The sequence below is a fragment of the Halichondria panicea genome, chromosome 14 (genome assembly GCF_963675165.1).
Source record: "Halichondria panicea chromosome 14, odHalPani1.1, whole genome shotgun sequence".
In the NCBI taxonomy this organism is placed as follows: domain Eukaryota; kingdom Metazoa; phylum Porifera; class Demospongiae; order Suberitida; family Halichondriidae; genus Halichondria; species Halichondria panicea.
The window spans coordinates 2,662,033-2,683,668 of NC_087390.1; the positions used below are offsets into that span (position 1 = coordinate 2,662,033).

General features: G+C 40.6%; 3 protein-coding genes across 9 annotated transcripts in view; 2 read left to right on the top strand and 1 right to left on the bottom strand.

The window, feature by feature from the left end:
• The window catches only part of LOC135347552 (116 kDa U5 small nuclear ribonucleoprotein component-like), a 17,772-nt gene extending 13,722 nt beyond the window's left edge, over positions 1 to 4,050 (top strand). Inside the window, exons 9-10 of one of the 3 annotated variants that reach the window (XR_010398439.1) lie at positions 1,693 to 1,819; positions 3,072 to 4,050. Coding sequence is in view for 1 of the 3 variants with exons in the window: in XM_064545595.1 (XP_064401665.1) it covers positions 1,693 to 1,710 (18 nt within the window). In the remaining 2 variants the exon portion in view is untranslated. Of the gene's footprint in view, positions 1 to 1,692 lie in introns of all 3 variants that reach the window. The other 2 variants (XR_010398440.1, XM_064545595.1) reach the window with 2 other exon arrangements.
• The window catches only part of LOC135347511 (uncharacterized), a 24,236-nt gene continuing 6,437 nt past the window's right edge, over positions 3,838 to 21,636 (bottom strand). Inside the window, exons 1-5 of one of the 4 annotated variants that reach the window (XM_064545533.1) lie at positions 20,968 to 21,121; positions 5,722 to 9,065; positions 5,398 to 5,493; positions 4,901 to 5,191; positions 3,838 to 4,349 (exon numbers count right to left, since the gene is read on the bottom strand). In XM_064545533.1, the coding sequence (XP_064401603.1) occupies positions 4,221 to 4,349; positions 4,901 to 5,191; positions 5,398 to 5,493; positions 5,722 to 9,036 (3,831 nt within the window). In that variant the 5' untranslated portion in view covers positions 9,037 to 9,065; positions 20,968 to 21,121 and the 3' untranslated portion in view covers positions 3,838 to 4,220. Of the gene's footprint in view, positions 4,350 to 4,900; positions 5,192 to 5,397; positions 5,494 to 5,721; positions 9,066 to 10,606; positions 10,795 to 14,509; positions 14,686 to 20,967; positions 21,122 to 21,636 lie in introns of those variants that run through there. The other 3 variants (XM_064545532.1, XM_064545531.1, XM_064545534.1) reach the window with 3 other exon arrangements.
• LOC135347533 (uncharacterized) overlaps positions 10,804 to 21,636 on the top strand; it is a 13,878-nt gene continuing 3,045 nt past the window's right edge. The window contains exons 1-8 of one of the 2 annotated variants that reach the window (XM_064545568.1): positions 10,804 to 11,043; positions 14,339 to 14,418; positions 14,676 to 14,749; positions 15,053 to 15,151; positions 15,436 to 16,192; positions 17,310 to 17,383; positions 19,609 to 19,721; positions 21,031 to 21,094. In XM_064545568.1, the coding sequence (XP_064401638.1) occupies positions 10,804 to 11,043; positions 14,339 to 14,418; positions 14,676 to 14,749; positions 15,053 to 15,151; positions 15,436 to 16,192; positions 17,310 to 17,383; positions 19,609 to 19,721; positions 21,031 to 21,087 (1,494 nt within the window). In that variant the 3' untranslated portion in view covers positions 21,088 to 21,094. The remainder of the gene's footprint in view (positions 11,044 to 14,338; positions 14,419 to 14,675; positions 14,750 to 15,052; positions 15,152 to 15,435; positions 16,193 to 17,309; positions 17,384 to 19,608; positions 19,722 to 21,030; positions 21,095 to 21,636) is intronic. The other variant, XR_010398410.1, reaches the window with a different exon arrangement.

The window sequence follows — 21,636 nt, forward strand, 5'->3', positions numbered from 1 at the left end:
GTTTACTAATTATGACCGTTTAATGACATTCTAGGCCAAATACGTTTTTTGCCGGCTCAGTAGTAGAATACGACTGGATCTAGCTTGTATGGCTATTATGTGCTGATAGGATTAGGTCTAGTAACCATCACAGACACCAAACACAACTACTTGTCAACAGATTCAACAGCATTGAAACATTGTCTCATGAATCAACCGCCCTCTATAATATAGACTTATGATAGACTTATGATTAGACCGCCCTACTTTTAGAGGGGGTATAATTTATGAGACTAGCAGAAGTACTGTAGACGCTACTGCTGAGTCAGTAAAAAACGAAAAGCAATTTGGCCTAGAATGTCATTAACAGGTCAAAATTAGCAAGTGATGTCCGACCTCCTCTGAGGTGACAGCTGCCTTCAGGCTCTGTGATGGTCTCGTACTGTTTGTAGACTCAACAATAGTGGCGTAGCCAGGGGGTGGCAAAGGGGACAAATGCCCCCCCTTTTTCTGGATCTCTACTACTCAGCTCAGGTTTATAGTGTAGCTGATTATCTTGCTGAGCACTCCCTTTCTTCCAGATCTTGCTGCAGTTAGCTAGCTAGTAGGCAAGCAAAACAATTTAGTCTCTAAACTGTGACTATTCTGGTCTAAATCTAAAGACGTCACAATTAAGAGGCGTGGCTTCCGGTCAAAATTTCGGCGCTGCGCGGCTGATGAGTTTTGCCCCCTCTTCCAAAAAATCCTGGCTACGCTCCTGAACGTGGTGTTTTTCCCTTTATAATTGTATGGCCTGCACTAATCATCCCCACACTAGACACAGAGAGATTGTTAAAACGCAGTTTAAAAGAGACTGGCTGCTGCATCAGCGATGTAGAGCAATGAATGAAGTGCAAATTGCTGAAAAAGAAATTAATGTACGTAACAATCACATAACTTATGCTCAGTATTATTAATACAGGAGCGTCTGTTACATTTAGTTTGTGGATGCAAATGAAGTTTATTGTCAATGAATTTATCTTATTACTGCTATTTCAAGTCCTTTAAGCACCATGACTCCACTGGAGAAGGAGTTAGTTTCTTGCTCGGAGGTGTGTCCATCTTGCACATCAATTAGTGCAGTATCTTGCAGTGTTGTAGCTGCAGTTTCTTGCACTAATGTGTTTGGATGAGCGATCATTTTGCAGTTTAGAGGCAGTTTCATTCTAAATTTCACTATTTCTGAATCAGCTGTTAGCAACACAACATTTTGCACATTTCCATGGTGAGCATTGTCCTGCAGTGAGCTCTCTTGCACTAGCTGGCCTAGAAACAGTCTTCTTTGCTGCAATATTTCTCTCACTATCCATCTTTTCTGTAGTGATTTCTTGGTTAGTCTAAGTTTTATAGCTAAGCTTGTGTTGACTCTTTATGTATTTACGCACTTCCTGTAGCATATTACAATCATGTAATTGAATTCAGCCGTTAGCCGTTCATTGTGTACGAAGATAGTTTTGTCATTTCCTAAACAGAAGCCTGCTACCAAAGTCTAGTGAGCTTTTGTTTAGGAATGACACTATTGCATTAACTGTACTGTGCAAGTCATGTTAGTTTGCCAAGCGACTTTGGGGGACAAAGTAAGTTCTTGAAACTCTACGATTCTTGAAACTGTACAGTACAAAAAGTACTCCAGTAAGTGTGTATTAATACTTTACCCCACCCCCCTCCGTACAGACGTACATTCACTCGTAAGCCCCCCAGTGTGGATGCTGCCCACAGAATTGTCGAGTTCCTATTGGAGCCACTCTATAAAATATTCGCTCATACAGTGGAGATGTGGACACTATGTACACTACCACCGGTGACTAAAAGAAACCTAATATACTGACAATTGTTGTTGTGGACAACCCACATGCATGTACATGTGTACTGTATGCACTATTATTGCAAATTTATTATTTATTATTTATGGATACGGTACAGGCTTAACCACAACCCTCACAGAATGCAGATTAGATAACTAACCACCAAGTCTCATGAATCAGCCGCCCTGGGAGAGTCCGTCTGAGCACTTTAGTCTGAACTTTTTTGGCCAGGTCGGAATTCCGACCTGACCAATCAGATCAAGGATTGACAAAATTAAAGGAAATAAAGAATGACAAGAAGCGTATGCGTTCTCTACAGTAGGACGCATTTTATAGCTAGCGCTATACGCCTATAGTCAGCCTAACTGTTGGCTACTGTTAGCCAAGTCAAGGAGCTATAGTAAGTTGAGTTGACTACACTAGTGCTGTGCAACCTTTTTCTTGTTCTTTTAGCAACATTCTTGCAGCAAGTCAAACAAAAATTCATAGCTGCTAGTCAAGCGTTCGCGGTTGACCTTTTGCATGCGTTGGACGTAATTGAATTCTTCTGGTTTTGACACTGACGTAATAACAATTAACATTCCATTGTGGAATGACCTCTCAGTACTCAGACTGACTCTCCAAGGCAGGCTGATTCTCCATTGTGGAATGACCTCTAGACTAAAATGCTCAGACTGAGGCAGGCTGATTCATGAGACTACTAACCACCAAGTCCATGTGTGTGTGTGCAGCCATATACAGATAATGGAGAAAAAAGCGTGTTGGTAAACTATGTACCCACATGCATGATTGTACATGTGTACTGTATGCACTATTATTGCATTTCCATGGATACCGTACAGGCTTAACCACAACCCTCACAGAATGCAGATTAGACAACTAACCACCCAGTCCCAGTCCATGTGTGTGTGTGCAGCCATATACAGCTTCTGTGCAGATTAGACAACTAACCACCAAGTCCATGTGTGTGTGTGCAGCCATATACAGCTTCTGCGCAGATTAGACAACTAACTTAACCACCAAGTCCACCTGTGTGTGTGCAGCCATATACAGCTTCTGTGAGGGTTGTGGTTAGGCCTATACAGTATCCATGGAAACCTTGAGTAATGCAATAATAGTGCATTGCATAGTACAGTACACATGTACATGCATGTGGGCACATAGTCATAGCCAACACATGCAGTAATTGTCTTTTCTCCATAACCATCTAACTCCTAACATCAATAACTTTATACCCCTTCATTGTAGATTTACCGGAGCTGAAGCTGCCTCCCACTGACGCCTATACTTCAAGCTCAAACACATATAGTGGACGAGGTCAACAGTCTACTGAGCATCTACTCCGTTAGCTCCTTTTGCAGTAGCTGCATGCTCTCACGTTTAACATTCAGCTAGTTACAAGTTGCCATGAACAGCTATACTCAAGAGAATATGAAATAACAGTTGACCTTTTTATTAGCAAGCTATAAATTTGCCATCCCTATAAACCTAAGCTATCTACGGCCCTGCAGTGTGGATGTTGCCCGCAGCTTTGTCGAGTTTTTGTTGGAGCCACTCTATAAGACATTCAATCAGACAGTGGGATATGTATCAAATTGTACAGATGTACGTTTAAAGTTTAAAACGATGTTCATAGTTAGTACGCTATGCACTTTCGACCCTGGCTGTTCTACACTCTGAAACCTTTCAACTGCTTATACCTATATAAGTCGGCTTAACAATATTATAATTCATATACAATACACCCACGAGCTAGGGTATAGTATGCCTCCATTATATTGTGTGGGAATGTTTCTTTATACTTAGTGTCCCCTTAATTGTCTTCCATTCCCTGTAGATTGTCCCCAGAGACCCACTGGACGTGATCTGGCCCCCTGCAGATGTGAGCATTGTCGGAACTCCTGCATTATTATAATTATTTTAAAGTACATGCAACTACTGTATATATACTCACAAAATTGTGGTATTCTATACTCTCTAGATTACAGGCACTGTAGGTAGACAGGACGTCACATCCAATGTGAACTCTTTTTATTCAAGTACAATAATTATGTTATAATTATACTGCTAAGTACAATCAATTGCCAAGTACAAATCAATTAATCTATTATGTTTTCTTATTTTACGCTCTTCAGTCAAGTACAAATCTATTATGTTTTCTTATTTTATGCTCTTCAGTTAATGGCATCATTTTTATTCGGAATCAAGATCTGAATTGACTGTGACACGATGGTTGACCGAATTTGGGAGAGGGTATCTCGAATCGTATACTTGGCTTAGCTTGGTAGGGGGTGATTTTATTCTTAATTGCAATCAAGATCGATGTTAGATGCTTTGCCATGTCCTCAGAAACAAGCACATTCGAATCATTTGTATCTCTTTATTCTGCACATGTGATCAATTAAGGAATGGATCCTTGAGAAGAGAGCTTGCTGATGGCCGTTCCTCTGGATCCACTAATAGACACTTGCTGGCAAATTCATAGGCTCCTCTTAACCATCTCATTCTTGCATTGAGCTTGTGGAGCTGCAGAAATCAAGATCACACAATAATTATAATGAACCTCAATAATTATTTCAGTCAATATTCCAGGTTGCCCACTAGTAAAAATAATTAACTATCCAGTGTATGCTTCAATACAAATCATCATGCACAACTACAAGGAAACTTGGAAGAGAAATAGGCACACACACATAATTATAATTATTGCTGGTATAGTACTGCACACTGGATCGATACAAGCTCAGAATTCAGAGCAAAATAATGAAAGACCATGGGTGCCGATGCCTCAGTGTAGGCAATGAAGCTACATGCTATACATACACTGTGAACATTTACTACATATATTATACATTTGCATGAGGGGAAATGGTGAAAAAAGTGGGAAATGGTAAATGCCAAAAGTTCAAAGTTCCGAAATTATTAATGGCTGCAAGCTCTTACTTGCACTTCATTTATCACTGAGCAGTGCATTCTACACACGCAGATAAAGACTGTATACCTCGCTGCACACGCATGCGCAACCGAGGCATAATGATGCACAAAGCAACCAATGGGCTACACATTGCAATGCTCACCTTGAGCAACTTCAGTACTGTACTTTCTTCCACCCTCCACACACTGGGGCTTTTGAGTCTCCCCTCACTGACCCCCAGGCTCTGATGGTAATATAGTAACAGTGTGGACATAGCCCGCTGACTGTACGGAGTGTCCGTGCTCATCATGAGTCGCATTGAGAGAATACCGAAGCTGTAGATGTCCGCCTTCGTGGAGAGGGGTGGAGAGAACGCATCAGGGGAATTAGCAATCATGAGCATACTGGATTCAGGCGATCGGAACCCATTTGTACCCACCGGAACAATCTCGTACTGAAGGGGGGGGGGGGGGGGGACAAAGACAGGATTAACATGTGATATGGTATTGGAGAATACAATGAAACAATATACACAATGCAAAAAAGAGTATGACAAAAGAGAACAATGCTTATACTATAATAATCAATAGGCCCATTATGTACAGTATTCATTAGCAAAATGATGAATATAGGCTGGTCTTAAGAGGTCAGTAATAGTACCTGTTTAGCTTGTGAGCGTGATGAGTGAGTGGTAGTGGGAGGTATTCGAGAAGATGAGTCCAATTCTAGTGCAGCATCGAAGTCACAGATGACCACCTACGAGACAATAATAATTAGTAAAATTAAGTATTTCAAGCTACACGAATTCAGTACAAGTACATAGTACATCAAATGTAAAAGTGATTGTCGATTTATCTTGCACTGCTGTTTATAGAAGGTTGAACAATAAAGGCAAAGCAATTAACCCTAAATTGATAATTATGTGTAAAAGTGTGAAACCACACACATCCACACACACACACACACCAAGACCACACCACTCACTTGATACTTGACATCACACGAGCATTGAACAGGGTTATCACAATTACAGAAGAACTTTATGAGCACGTTGCTGGCCTTCACATCCCTATGGATGCATTGATGATTGTCGTGCAAATAATGTAATCCTTGAAGCACTTGTGAGAGAATGTATTTGACGTTTCCGACAGCAACACCCATTGCTCGAGGGTTGTTATGATGACGTTTATGGAAATCGTGCAGACTAAGTTCTTCTTTATCGGTCACCAATCTAGCCATATCGCCACTAAGTTTGGGCAGGTAGTGATAAACAAAAAATCTCCTTTTGCTTTCTTTGTGTTCTTCACCCCACACATACGCTAACAGGGGGACTATATTTTTGTGGCGAATTTTCGTAATGATTGCGTGCTCTTTGCTGCGATAACTGGTCTTCTTTACTGCCAAAGCCAATCCATTCACATTTTCACTAAATATTGATCCATTGCCACCCTTGCGAATAAGGGTGTGTTGGGTTGGTAGGGGCTGTATTCGATCAGATGGTATCTTGTCAGGAACGGAAGTATACAGTACAATGCCTTGTCTGAGATTGGCCTGTCGTCTTGATGATTGTTGAGCCTCACCAACAGCTTGTTCAGCAGTAAAGGTGTGTACAAATGCTCCATGCGATGGCTGTATGGAGGTAGCCCCTCCAGTTTGCGCAAGAGAGTGGTAAGGATTCATGGGTACATGTCCATACGGTTGAAATGAGTCCAATTGGGGAAGCAATTGGAAATCTGCGCCACCCATATTAAGATTAGCAACACCGGGAGTTTGAATACTATCCGATTTTCTTTGAGACCCTTCTTGCAATGTATTAGATAAACCCTCGGGTAGTATTGAGTCAACTCTAGGAACTTCAGCTGGGTGGACAAAAGGCTTAGGGAGGGCGTGCTGGGCTCGGCCAGTTAGCATCTTCGGAACGACTTGTAATGACGGGAGGATCATTTGTGTGTTATCTCGAGTGGCATCAAAGTCATCCACGCAACGTACCGTTGCTACACATTCTTCAATTTTATTAAAATTACTGTTTGCGCTGCTATTCTCTTGATAAAATTCCACGGACAAATCGTTGGATAAAATTAGATTAAATTTTTCATTCGTCAACGGAACCACACCCTTTATTCTTTCAGGTAAAGGACGAAGCATTAAGACAACCTCCACGGTTCCACCATTGTGTTTCTCGGCATTGTGACGATCTGACATAGACATTGATTCGAGTGGTATATTTGATGTATTTTTTTTCGGTCCATCCAGATAGTGAATAGGTATTAGTGGATATAATTGCACACACTTCGAAAACGATTCTTCGAAGCATTTGCACGTTAAGAAACTAACATACGACACATTGCTAGAATCACCTTTCAATTTAACAGCTGAGTACAGAGGGAACACTCGTTGCAAAATTTCACGGACAGCACGACATACCAACTGATTTAATTTCTCCATTGATTCTTGGGGAGTTCGCTCGGACGTTTGATCACTTTCTCTGTATAACCTATCGAGTTCAGCTGAGTTTCTTTTCGGAGTAATATCAAGTCGATCAATAACGGAGTCGTCGTAGATCACCACAATTGATACGCTTTCAACTTTAGCTTTCAAAGTAAGTGCTAATTGCTTGTTTCTTGGTGAGGTCGTGATTATCCAATTTGCCATTCCAGAGTTGCTGATAATTGATACTACAGAATCAACACAAGAATCGAAAATTCCGACAGACATCGAGAATGTTAGAACAAGCGAGTGTTTAGAGGATAGTTTTCTAAAAATACTTTTTTCTTGAGCCTCGTTTAAAGATCTGATTAAAGCACACCGATATTTCGAGTCGGTGTTCAGTTTAAGGCTATCGATTAGCACATCGACAACTGAATTCATCATCAATTTTGTAGGATTAACAAATGCTGTTTGTGATGAAGTGTAAATATCACTAGTTAGACCAAAGAAAAACGTTAGCCAATGGGTGTAACCGTTCTCGAACAATTTTAAAGAATTCTTAAACAAAAACGTGAGCTGATTGACTGGTGGTAGTTTGCGCAGATAAAAGCCGGCTAAAAATTCTGTTACCAGCGGATGTATAAATTGGTAGGCATTGCAATGAAATGTGCTGCCAGTAGCAAGGTCCACTAGCCCAAATCTGAAGCAATCATTTCGTGACAATTTCGAAAGTTTGAGACAGAAGGAGGAAAAGAATTGTGACGATTCTTCGTAGCTAGCGCATTTACAGCCTATCAGTAAATGCTCCATAGCTAAAGAACAATTTGCTTCAAAAGCAGCTTCTACAGTTTCTGGTAGTTTTTCTAAGCGTAATTTCCCGTCATGCAAAGCAGCTCTCTCGTCAGCATCTAACGCATGCTCAATCAGACCACATACTAGCTTATACACTAAATCTGTCATTGTCTTTGGCGTTTGGATTGTTATACTACCAATCGCTTCTACTAGAATTAAACAAGCAAGTGGGTTTTTAACGTCCCCTAGTTGATTTTGTTGCAGATAAGATAAAGAAGAATGGTCAGATCCTAATAAAGGCCTTTGCCTATTGTCTGAAGCACGTCTAGTGGTAATGTACTTTATCATTCCTTGTTCGGAGAAGCCTTGCAAGTTATAATGGTGTCGAATTTTAGCTATAGACATAAGTTCATCTACTTGGCAAGGATTGCATAATATCAACATGGTTGCATCTGGTAGAACTTTCTTGTTTAGAAGGGCTCTAATGATCGAATTGGGCGAAAGTTTCTCTAGAAAGTCTGAGACACACCGGTGTAGTGCTAGTACTATCAACCACTTGTGACCACTAGCATTCTCGAGGCTGTAATCTTCTATACACTTCGTTAGCTTGAGCAAGTCATTAAGTTTTTCAATCGTGCAAATTTTATCACTGTCCGGTTTATTTAAGAGCAATATAGAAAAAAAAGTTCCAAAACGGTTACAAATAACGTCTTCCATGAATGTTGATTTACCAGTACCTTTAGTACCTGACAGTAAAATAGCGGAGCCATGTTTATTATTAAACAAGGCCATGCTGCTTGAACTGCTTGCATTCGGACCAATTGACACCGTTTTGTTATTTTCATCGATTATAAACTCCTGGCTTGCAAGACTAGCTCCGACAATATTCTCATGTTGCGCAACAAATGCAACATTACGTTGCGTAATAGATGCAACATCGACTGTAGTATCAATTTGAATAACAGGTGCTATAGCACTGTCAGTTTGAGCTGAAGAAAAGCGCTGGCTAGGTGTTAATGTGTGATATCCCTCACTTGCAGTATTTATCGAGTCTTTGGGATTTTGTCGAGTAGGATCCATCAGAAAACACACACCAGCTTTTTTTTTAGCTGCATGGGGGAAGGATAAGCACAAGCTGGGGAGTTTCCCAGGGAAATCCTATCTAACCCACACTACTGTGATTATACCCACAGTAGACCTTGCAAAAATAATCAGCTCACTGCATTACCACAAAACCATACAATGTTACTATGCAAACAACAGTCAGTCCAGCCTGAGCAATGATGGCTTCTAGGAATAGCAGGTACTTTTTGAGTAGACCCTTGAAAAGTACCTGCTATAAGGCGGTATCAAGATTAATGCTTTGTATGGATATGGTGAGGTGTGAAGGCTGAAGAAACCGTTAGTACAAATTGCAAAGTATGTACCTTAAACACTAACAGATCACAAAATATTGTTTGGTGCTTATCTAGTAGAAAAATATGTTCGGACTTGATGGTCAAGACCGGTATATCGCAGTGAGCAAGTTAGTAGGTTCTTTAGGATAACAATTTTTCGTACAGCACAAGTCTCAGTGTGAGGCGTTGGTAAACCATTCTCTACTTCAAATCCTCTCGGTTCTATGAGTATCCATGTCTATTTATGAAATCCCTTGAGACTGACTTTTAAATTGCCATCATTTTTACTATGCATGCGCAGAATGTTCCACTTAGTGTGCTAATTATAATACATTTAGCAGAAAAATCCACCCAGGTAAACTTTGACCAGAAACCATTGTGTTTTTATACCTACAGACAGACTAGACTCGCAAGCCGTCACTGTTGCAGGCGAACAGTAGACTGGTCAAACTCTGTGTTGAGACTCGTGTAAGGTTTGCCACGATATTTGTGGCAACTAACTGCATGCGGTTACCACAAGATCATTGATAGTGACGTATCTCTAGAAAACTCTACGTATCACAGCTGTATAGTGACATCACGAAAACCGCAGCCACTTAGAATCTTATCTGATATGCTGACTGTGCAACACGAGTCTCTACACGGAGTTTAACCAGTCTACTGTTCGCCTGCAACAGTGACGGCTTGCGAGTCTACAGACAGACCTCTACCACCAACCACAACTTGAAGGCACAAAGGCAGTTTTCCAGGAGAATGCTAATATCCATATCCTACATGCCAACAATCGGTTATCAGATACATGCGATACATACGTAACCTAAGTGTTAAAAAGTGCATCTTTGAACGGCCAAATATCCCAAATCCAAACGTTTTCATACTGGTACTTCTAGATTATGCGACTCCCTCAACGACCTTAAATCATTTTATGATCTCCGAAAAATTCTAATCTCTCCAAAACAACCTCCAACTTCTGGCATCATCATTAATTTATACGTGCGCTCGATTGTATTTGTAAATAGTGTTGCCTTGAGTAAATACAATAAATACAGCAGGTTGCTTCCCAATACAATATATATGTTGTGTATCAGACCGTGGCTTAAAAGTTCAGTGCAGTACAGTTCAGTACAGTAGTGTGCAATTGGAACCCCGCAAATTTATTTGTGAAGTGAATCGTGAGAAAAATACGGAGCTAGAGAGTCTAGTCATAACCAAAATAAATATATTATGTAGATGAGAACAACTTATGCACTCACAGATTAGCCTTTTTTCCCTGCAAATCACTAGCTACCTCCAACAGCACGAGGCAGATTTCTTTTCCACTAAACAAAATAATTATGGGGCGTGTTACGGTTTGAATTGACCGCAAAAACTCGCGCATGCGCAAACCAAGCCACATGGACACTGAAGAGGCGAGCAGATAGAAGTGATCAACGTCGTCGTCCTTGGGACAATGTCAGACCTCGCTCAGGTACAGATCATCCTCAGGAGCATATACTCACATTGCACAACCCTCTGTGAGTTCACTGAGCAAGCTGGTCATGTAAGGTCCTCTTCGCCTGCACTCCACACAAAGCCGAACCGTAACCGTTGTCGGCAGCTAAAACATCTCTGTTGCAAAATTTTAGTGGCGACCAACAATCCCGACTGCATTATTGCTCCTAATCGTGATAGACTCTGTCGTAATGTTAAAGTAAGTCTTCCATACAATCTGACTACTGTAAGACACTCGATATCTTTATTATTCATCATTAAGTGGTGGTTGAAAAGGTATTTCACATCACCGTAAGTTCTCGATTTAAAGTGACACTTTTTAATAATTATGAAGCCAGAAGTTGCTTCTTTTGGAGGTTGAACAATTATATTGAAGTCCTGGTGTCGCATATTTAGAGGGTCGCATCTAATTGGAGGTAACTTTACAGAGTCTACTTGCCTCGATTTCAGGCCGCTTAAAACACTGATTTTCCAGTGGGCTACAATCGAGGCTAGGGAGTGGCTATATACATTTACCTCTATTTAGAAGCGACATTAAAAAATAATTGTCAACGCAGCTGTTGCTACTTTTAGAGGTCAGAAAATTGCTGAAGCTCCTGGGTGTCGCATATTTGGAGGGTCGCCTTAAATCGAGGTCTTTTTGCGGTATAAAGCCCAACAATCAACCAGCCTGATCTTGGAAACTTAAGTGTATTTCTTGAAAAATATACTCATATTCATTATAAAAGTACAGTCTTGAATGATATTCAACACAAGTTTAAGAGATTCATAATCCTTTTGGCTGGTCAAATGACCGTGTTGCACCATAGATAGAGCAAAGAGGGATTGGCAACAAAATCGACCTCGAATAACCGTCCGTGTTGCCCCGGCATTACTCGAGGCTGTCTACTTCAACATAGGAAGACAGCCTCGAGTAAAGCACAGGCTGGGAATGGTTGAGGAGACAACTGATTGTCTTACTGTCAGTATAACAATCCTGCTGCTGATTTTAGACTTCATTTCCATGCTTGAGGCTATATGTGATCCAGGACACTACTTAGTTAGACAATCTTAGCTATATTATAGGTGCTATTGGTACATAGTCATAAGAAAAGAGGTGAAAAAAGCGCTATGTACCGTTAGCTCTTTCTCAACAATCTAGAAAAAATTTTGGGAATTTCCACATAATACACATCATCAAGAAGCATGGAAATGAAGTTTTGGGGGGTCTTAGAAAGCTCTGTGTAAGGCCTCAAACATAAAAAAAGTGTTTTGCGGCGTTATGGTGGGGGACAACACGTATCGTTTCAAGTTTAAGCCACACCCCCTGCACAAAAGTCTACGTTTTAACTTCCGTTGCCAATCCCTCTCTTCTTTATCTCTATGGTTGTACCTTCTCTGAAATAGGTAAATGCGAGACACACCCTAGCCGCCCATGTACTAGTGTTTTTAAGCGTCTTGAAATTGACTAAGTATATGGAATAGCGAGTGGCCGCATTTAAGGGCGAGTTTTTTGCAGTAACATCTAGCTAAAGTCTGACTCAACGCAAATAGACTTTAGTGATCTGTGCCAAACCAAATGGCCCGTATATCGAGGTGGCCGTACTTCAGAGAGCCGGATTGGATTCTCGCTGTATTATAAGCGGGTACTATCGTAGAAACTGGATTATTAGCGCATGCACTCTTGGGGTCAATAGCAGAGCTCTATATGCTTATAATTATTCGAAAATGCGCCTAATAATGCAGTCATTTTCAAGCCCCACCCAATAACCGGATGTCAGAGCTGACACTCAAGCTGGCTAGAAAGTGAGCAAGCAGGCAACCCTAACTGGACCTATATCATACTATTGGGTTACAGTTCATTTTATCGTTCATTTACACTTCATAATTATTACCCGAGGCGCACGTGGGCGGCTACGGGTATAGTAGTGTTTGTTTGTGCGTGACATGTGAATCTACTCACCTATGCGGCACTGCGTTTACAACATGGATAGCCTCCACACAAGAAATTATTTGTGGCAGATTTCGATGTTAACGTTTCGTTTTCGAATAAAAGCTAAGAAGCTTGAACTTGCACGTTGGCAGCTAGCTAACTACACGTGGCCTTTATTCGAGGTAACCTACGTATTTACAGATGAAGTGATCCTGTACCAGGAACAATAGAAAAGGGTCACTATAATAGAAGGCTAGAATTGTGACTGGTTTGTTGTCTCTGCTCATACTCCAGGCCAGAGCATACTTCTCTATGAGACTCCAGCTGTGATCCTAGTCCACAGTGTTTCAGCATGCTTCCAGTCTGGTTTTAGTTAGTTTTATTGCTCCTCAGTTGCTGTGCTAGTCATGCATGCTACATGCCCTGCATTATATCACTCCTCTGGTTTCTTTATAATCATGTCACCAGCCGAGGGTTTGCACTTTAGTGCTCTAGTTATAAAAGCATTCATATTGACCAGGAACTTGGAATAAAAGAACCTCATCCATATCTCAGCATGATCAGACAAGGTAACAGCATGCCCAGAGAGTCCTTCCAGATGAATATCACCAGATATATAGCTACCATGCACTGTACAAGCTAGATAGCTCATAGATAGCCTACAATTTCACTAATAATTTTCGCATGCTTCAATTTAAGTACAAAAAGCCTGCAGTTGAGCATGCGCTTAAAATAAAGATACGCTAATAGTCGAGTAAGCACTAATAATCTAGTTTCTACGGTAATTTTATCGTAATGCATGTCCGCATAACGAATCCCTAGATTTCTTTTTTTGTGTGCAAGTGTTGTTTCGAAAGTATGCTAATTAAGTTAGCTAGCCTTTTTTTTCATCTTGTATCTGACTCCAAACCTTCCGTTCCACCAAGCTCATAGTGGCCACATCATTTGACAATGTAAAATGAATTTCGCTGGTACCAAAATACCGTATAGCTAGGTTATTTTCGAGGCATTCAATTTTCGCGGACCAAATTGAACATTTTTCAAGGATTTTACTTTCGAGGATAGTGGTTTAAATAACCACACCCCTACAGTAGAGATTTTAATACTGGATGAAACCAATTTCTGTTTTCTAGGTAAATCTCGAAAATGTTGGGCCTCGAAAATAACCAATTATACAAAATTTGTTGGGCACGTGTATTCATTACTTTAGTTCATCACTTTAGTTCGGCAGCTGCAGTGCAACAATTCATTACTAGACTAAATGAATTGTAACACTGCTTTTATAGTGTGTTAATTGTTAGTAGTGGGGGATCACCTGGGGAACCACCTGGGGAAAACCATTGTTTATACACTTCAATCGTATCACAGACGTGTCACTAACAGTTTACTGTGACTGACTTGCTTTATTAGACTAAGTATGCTTGCATGTTTGTTCAGATTCATGCACGATGTTTACAGTGAATTTTTCAAGATTTGGAGTAGCTCAATTGGCTTTGTACACTCAATATGGGGCGAAATACTGTTTCTAGAAGGTCATATTTATCGTAGATTTCACTGTAAATCTTGATCAATCTTATTGCAGTGCCTGAATGTACTCAGTATTGCGGACTTATCATGTGGAGGGGTTACTCTGCAGCGTGCGCTTGATACGCTTGGAACCAGGTAAGTCAATTTCTCATACTACGTAGTTGCATGAGAGCTGAACTTAAGTGAGGGATGAGGGATGTATGTCCTTGGGGTACTAGTTACGTACCTTAGTCCCCAGTATCAAACACATAGGATTGGTATCTGGCCGTTGTTAACCCCAGGCTGTGGTTAGAGGTCCAGTCAGTGTAATGTTTGTGCAGAGTACTGGGCCACTTGTATATAGCATGTAAGCGTTTCTCTGCTATGATTGATGTTTCTTTGTGTGTCCACAGTATTGGCCTCATATCAAAGAAAGACATATGTCTGTTTTTTCTGATTGGGAACTCATCTTTACTACAAATAACAGGTAGAAATACTGTACTTAAATATACTGTACTAGCTATGTCTGTTTACTGAGCATAAGGCCATGCAAAGTTAATTTGTAGTTTCTGAATTTTAATTGAAAACACACCCCTAACTTCCTCAATAAGCAAAGTGCCAAAAACCATACATTTTCTTTTCTTTTAATGCCTCCAATTTGAGGTCACGTGATATTAACTTTTTTTTAGCGCAGTCAATTTCCAAGCGCGAGCGCCTGAGAAACTACAAAGTGACTTTGCATGGCCTAACTATAATTACAATTTTTGTTGAGTATTACGTAACTTCCTAGGTGTGCCAGTATACAACACAATGCAAAAGTCTACTGTTGCAGTCAGTCATTTGGTGCCCTCCGGGGATGTGGAATTATTACCCCCCAGAGTGCAGACAGGTAATCAATGGTCATTAAGAGTGCAAAGTGTAGGGGTGGGGGCTGATTTAGGGGGAGGGGTCTGGGGATTGCTAGGAATGCAAAAAAAGTGCATTGGACGTTTGGTAAATTAGTCGATTTTCTCCCAGTATGCGCGTAAGTGACAAACTTCGAGCCTTCTCAGATAAACCCACAAACTTAAAATGTTCCTGCCTTTAGAGATTTCTTGTCTAAAATTGTTTAAGCTGCATGAAGTGTATTTAGCATAATATTTGCACACTGTCTTTTGTTTTCTGCAAAGTCAGACACTGCTCTTGAAACAGTCGGTAAAGATGAAAACAGTTCTATCATCAATGATGCAGCCATATTTGTTTCTATGCTTGATGATAGTGAAGATGGTGAAGCATCTGCTGAAATTGACGTCAAGGAAACAGACAATGAAGTTATTCGCAATTTGACGGTGGCATCCATGACAGAGTTTGTTGGTGGCTGTGTAAGTTCGGAGGAACTGTTCTGTAGTGCAACTACTGCAAACGATTCTGTCATTGTAAGCTCAAATTCGGGTTTTATGACTCAACCTACACATGCTCAAAACACTGCCCCAATTCATGATATTGAGCGGGTACAAGAACTGATTGCTCCCAGCGATAACCACTCAACTTCTTTGTTTTCTTCTAATGGCAGTGCTGTCATGGATACTACAGATTCTCCTAGCAAATCTAATGGAGAGCCCATGGACATTGAAAAACCAACCAGTGATAGTAACTGCTTTTCAAACATTTCGCTAAGCAACCAACAATCTAGTGACATAAACACGTCAGATTCTAGTGACTCCAGCTCTGATGGGGAATTGTCTGGAAGCTCTAATGATGACACTGAATTCCTATACAACAGTCGGTACCAACTCAGGAAAAGAAAGAAATCACCTGAAATGGATACTGCAAGCTCCAAGAAAACAAAAAAAACATTCACTGTCAAAACACTGCATGCATCTAAGCATTCCAAGAAGAAGAAGAAAAGGAAGACTAGAGGAGGTCTTAAGAAGGATAGAAAGCGGAAGCGGTAAAAATTATATACCGTATAGCGGGTATGGGTATTAATGTTCATGGTTTTTGCTGATCAAGCATCTACCGTGAACATCTATACCCCATGAATTTAATATCCATGCTGCAGAAAGGCTATTCTGCGAAAACCGTCATTCTGCGAAAGTTTATACCCTCGAAATATACTCGCTATATGGTAGTCCTTGCATATCAGTGTTGCTTTGTACACAGAGTGCGAGGGTGTATGTATCCCAGGTGTATATAGACTGAGAAAGTGTTGTAAATTTCACACTGATGATATCATTACCCGAGGCGCGCGTGGGCGGCCACGGGTATAGTAGTCTGTTGGTTTGTTTGTTTGTCTGTTTGTTTGTTTGTCACAGGTATATCTACTCACCTGGATGCCACAGCACTGCGTTTACAGCATGGATAGCCTTCACACAACAATATCTTGATTTAAATAGTGGCAGATTTTGATGTTAAAGCTTCTTTGTCGAGCAAATAAGCTTGTGACTAGGTCTGCTTACCTGGATGTTCTAGCACTGCGTTTACAGCATGAGTAGCCTCCACACAACAAGTTAGTACTTTGGATAGTGGCAGCTTTCGGTGTTAAAGCTCCTTTGTCTAATAAAAGCGAGCAAAATGTAGCTTGAACAGAACTTGCACATGCGTTACTTATAACTGAAGTGATCCTGTACCAAGAACGATGGAACAGGGTCACTAAAGTAGAAAGCTATATATACCAGGAACAATGGAACAGGGTCACTAAAGTAGAAGCTTGAATTATAGTTCCTGTGCTGCTGACTGGGATCCTACTCCATGCAGAACCTGGAGCCATACTTTTCTGAGACTCCAGGCTTCTTTACTGTGATCCTAATCCACAGTGCATAATTATATCTATAGTACCACTACCTGTTCTCAAATGTTTCAGCATGCCTCCAGTCTGGTTTAGTCCTGAGTTGCTGTGCAAGTCATGCCAGTGCATGATGATGATAACAACATCACTATAATATATGCACTGCATTATATCAGTCTTCTGGTTTCTTTATAATCATGTCACCAGCCGAGGGTTTGCACTTCAGTGCTCTAGTTCTGTTATTTACAGTGAAGAAATGTGTGATCTTTATTGGTTGCAGGGATACAGTAGTCCTGATTAATAAAGTGACGATGTGCTATGCAGCTGACCTGAAAGAAAGCTACTCTAGGCAGTGTAAGTCCATATCAGTTAGCACACATTATTTCCTTTTAACGATCGAATATCACATATACATAATACTGCATGTTCACACCTATATAATATGTCAATACGTTAATACCGAGATCATAGTAATACTTTCCTCTATCGTCATGCATGCACGCATGGACTATTAATTAGAACCTCACTAATCCAAATAGAGCGGGACCAGACCCCATCCGAATACATGAAATTAACAGATGTCATTAATTGATTATCATTACAAGACACTTTTGTACATGTATTATGATTATATTATTGTGGCCAGAAGGGAAGCTGCTAGCTAGAATAGTCTTTATTCTCTCCAATACAGTGAGTCTTGTGAGCTCTCTTTGTTTTCTTTGCAGTGGCCATTGTCTTGAGCAGTTTATCAATAAAATTATTGCTGATTCAGCTAAGCAATTTACATTGCGCATGCGCAGTACTCTATTCTACTGACAGCCCCTCCTCTTTTTCAGTTTTCCATTTTGTCCGGATTTGCGAGGTTTCGGATTAAAGTGGTCCGGATTAGCGAGGTTCTACAGTGGAACCTCCATTAACGACCACCTCCGAAGAGCAACCACACGCTATATAACGGCCAAGAGCTCAGGTCCGGATTGAAACTACAATGACTTCAATGTAAAGCGACCTCTCAGAAGCGACCATATGGCAAGCGGAGTGGTTCAAAAATAGAAAGCACAAAACGTACTGTTATTATGCCTAAAAACCTACGTGTTTTGGCTAAAAACGTAGGTGTTTTCTATAAACGTACGTCTCCTGCAACGTATTATAAACATACGTGTTTTATTATAAACGTACGTGTTTCATTTTACGCAATTATTTAATAATTAGCCAGCTATGTTCTTTGTGCAAGTCTCTCTGTCACTAGCCTCGATTCCAGGCGGCCTTGAATCGAGGCTACTCTGGGTGTTTCAGATATAACCTAGCCTCAATACCAGGCCGATTAAAATATCGTATTTTAATCGGCCTGGATTCGAGGATAGATATAACCTGGCACGTACGTTTTTGTATGAAAAAACGTACGTACGTTTATAATAATAACATTATGTTGCAGGAGACGTAGTGGTATAATGAAACACCTACGTTTATAGAAAACACGTACGTTTTTAGCCAAAACACGTAGGTTTTTAGGCATAATAACAGTACGTTTTGTGCTTTCTATTTTTGAACCACTCTGCTTGCCATACGACCACCTCTCTACTCAGTATAACGAGCAGCTTTCTAGTCCCCAACTAACTTTAGCAATGGAAAATAACCTCCCAGAACGACAGCCACACCCAGAATTAGCAGAAAATTATTGCTGATTTTACACAATCGTGAAAACCTAGCTGTAGCTTGTCTCTACAGCCTTTTCAAGGCTTGTATGAGCTAAATAAAGAAGCAGTTAGCAAAGCCCCAAGATTCATTTGCAGCAAGAAACGACCATAGAACATACATAGTTGGCAATCGAAACCTCCCAAGGAAGACCACCTCTCTATAACGGCCAAAAGGCTGTTCCCCAATGGTGTCCGTTTTATGGAGGTTTCACTGTATAATTATGCTTACACCAAGACTTCCTTATGAAGATTTAACTCTTGTTACTACATTGGCACATACGCTCCAGGATTTGGGTCAGGGGAGGTAAATAATATGTCATCACCCCACCATGTACCAGTGAAAATTACTAGTGTTGGCTGGGGAAAACTACCAGCGAAGAAGTACATGTGAATGACGTTGTAATGGATGCTCTTATGCTCTCGTCTGATGTCTTGTTTCCACACTTTTTGGTGTTTCTCCCGGCTAATCCTAGTAATTTTTCACATTGCAAATGTTTTTCTAGTCAGATAGCCCTTAGAGTCTGTTAGTCTCCATTAATAGCCCTTTGTGTTCGTTAATAGCCCCTAGTCCGGTCTCCGTTAATAGCCCCTGGTCTCCGTTCGGTCTCTGTTAATAATAGCCCATGGTCTTTTTTTCGAAAATAGTGGCTGTTCCAAATTTGAATTGATATCCTTCTAAGATTCAAAATATCATAAAGTCGTGGAATTTTGATCATCAGAACTCTAGTTATAGACTAAGAGCCGACTTTAGTCTCCACTAAGTCTCCCCTTAGTCTCCCAAACTATATAGTACAAAATTTATAAACGGATCGTAGGGGGGAAAACTAGGGGTCAATCACCAATCCCTCGTCCTCCCATAAATGCAGCCCTGCTATACATGCACAGACACATTAAACAGGTACAGCGAGTCTAGCAGTGATGCAAGACAGCTGGTGGCCATGATCTTTTTTTCCAGAGGCTCGACAAAACCAGGAGCATCATCAATCCGTCCTGAAAAGGTGAATCATTGATTAGCCTCGATTCCCGGCCGCTTGAACAAGGCGGCCTGGTATACCTTGTATGCGCATGCGCAAAATAATTGACAACAATTTCATCATACAAATTGTAAAAAAACGGACAAAGTTACAGAAGGGAATAATACGTATGACAATGTGACCACAATGGCAGCTTTCAGAGACACTAATCAAAGTAGAATAATTATGCTGCAGCAGTGTTGCTTCTTCTAGCTCTGTTTATCAAAGAGACAGTTCAAGAAAGCCTCCCAGACAGCTAGAGCTGCCAGCTAGGAAGAGTGGTGGACTCTTTAATACATCAGTAGATCTTGAGTGAATAACTTCCTGAGTGTCGAGTTAAAGCTTATTAAAAGCTTTTAGGAGTAATCATTAGCTTCTTTATCTTCAGCAATGACTTCTTGTCGAACATAAAGGCAAGATTTAGTAGCAGAACACTTGCCTGGTCTATATTACCACAGCCTCATCAGGGGACCCACAGGAACACATCATGCCTTTCCTATAACATCTGTAGCCTTACAGTGTAGGGTGTCTTTAAGTAGAGACTTGGCTTGATACAATAAAGGGCGTAAGAACTCAGTCATCTTTACACAATACTTCTATGTAACGGACTGTAAAATCAGAATACAAATAGTATACGGTTTATTTTACTGACAGTATCCACAAATACACGGATTACCCCCTTTTTGGGGTAACGTACACGCATGCGCATACAAGGTATACCAGGCCGCCTTGTTCAAGCGGCCTGGAATCGAGGCTAATCATTGATCTGATTAGCACCTAATCAGGCCACCAGCCATATACTTGCGAATATGCACTGTACTATTATTAAAGGATTGGCACTACTTCTGTAGCTAAAAAGCTACTAGGAAACGAAACTCATACATACCGTATAGCGGGAAATATTTTCGCGTGCAAATTTTTACTATTTGGTTCTTTACTATTTGGTTCTAGAGCCCCTAGCAGACATTTTCGTGGGTTCTAATATTCGCGTTTCTATGCCAGGAAACCACACCCACCAAAAACTTTGAGAGTTCATCCCGGTTTTAATTTTTGTATTAATTGCTCTGCCCTCAAAAAACGCAAAATTTTGCCCACAAAAATTTCCCGCTGAACAGTACATATATGTACCGTACAGCGGGATATTTTTTTGTTGCTAGGCACAAGGAAACTGTATGTTCTTTATTTTCGTACATTTAGACCTACTTTTCTGTTACAGTGTATTTGTACCTACCTTGATTGTATATGTTGTTATTCTCGTTGTTAGTCAGTACCGCTTCTCTGACTTGTCCTACAGGTTAGGCTACCTCGGCGACTCAACACAGCTATCTCTCACTTCACTAAGCTTTTATGAACCATAGGTGCGCGTAATGTAGTCATACTGTTGTGCAAGACCTATTCCATTTCATCATGGTGCATGTGTTATGTGGTCATAATATTGACATTAGATCATAATTATTGCTGCAGACAGGAAATATGATATAATAATTATGCCTCGGTGCGCATGCGCAAGCGAGGTATACGGTAGTGTGTCTGTGTGTTTGGAAAGGTGGTAGTAAGCACAAGGCTAACTGGGTTGGATGGAACCTCGTCCGCTGAAGCATAAAATTGACTCAAACGGAATGCACATTTGATTTTAATGAAGGACATTCAATTGACAGTTTTATTAATTATAGTAACAATTATAGTTTTTCCGGTCTTCAGAGGAGCACCAGACCCGTCATTGCCAGTCCACAAGTTTCGGTCCCTTTAATTTCCTGACTTGTGGATAGCTCAAGGAAAGGCGGGACCACTCCCATACATGCAGAGTCCGGGTGTGGCTGTCAAACCATAGATTCTATGGTTAAACACCACAAAACATGCAGTTGAAAAGCAAGCTAAATTTCTTATTCAAATATTTTTG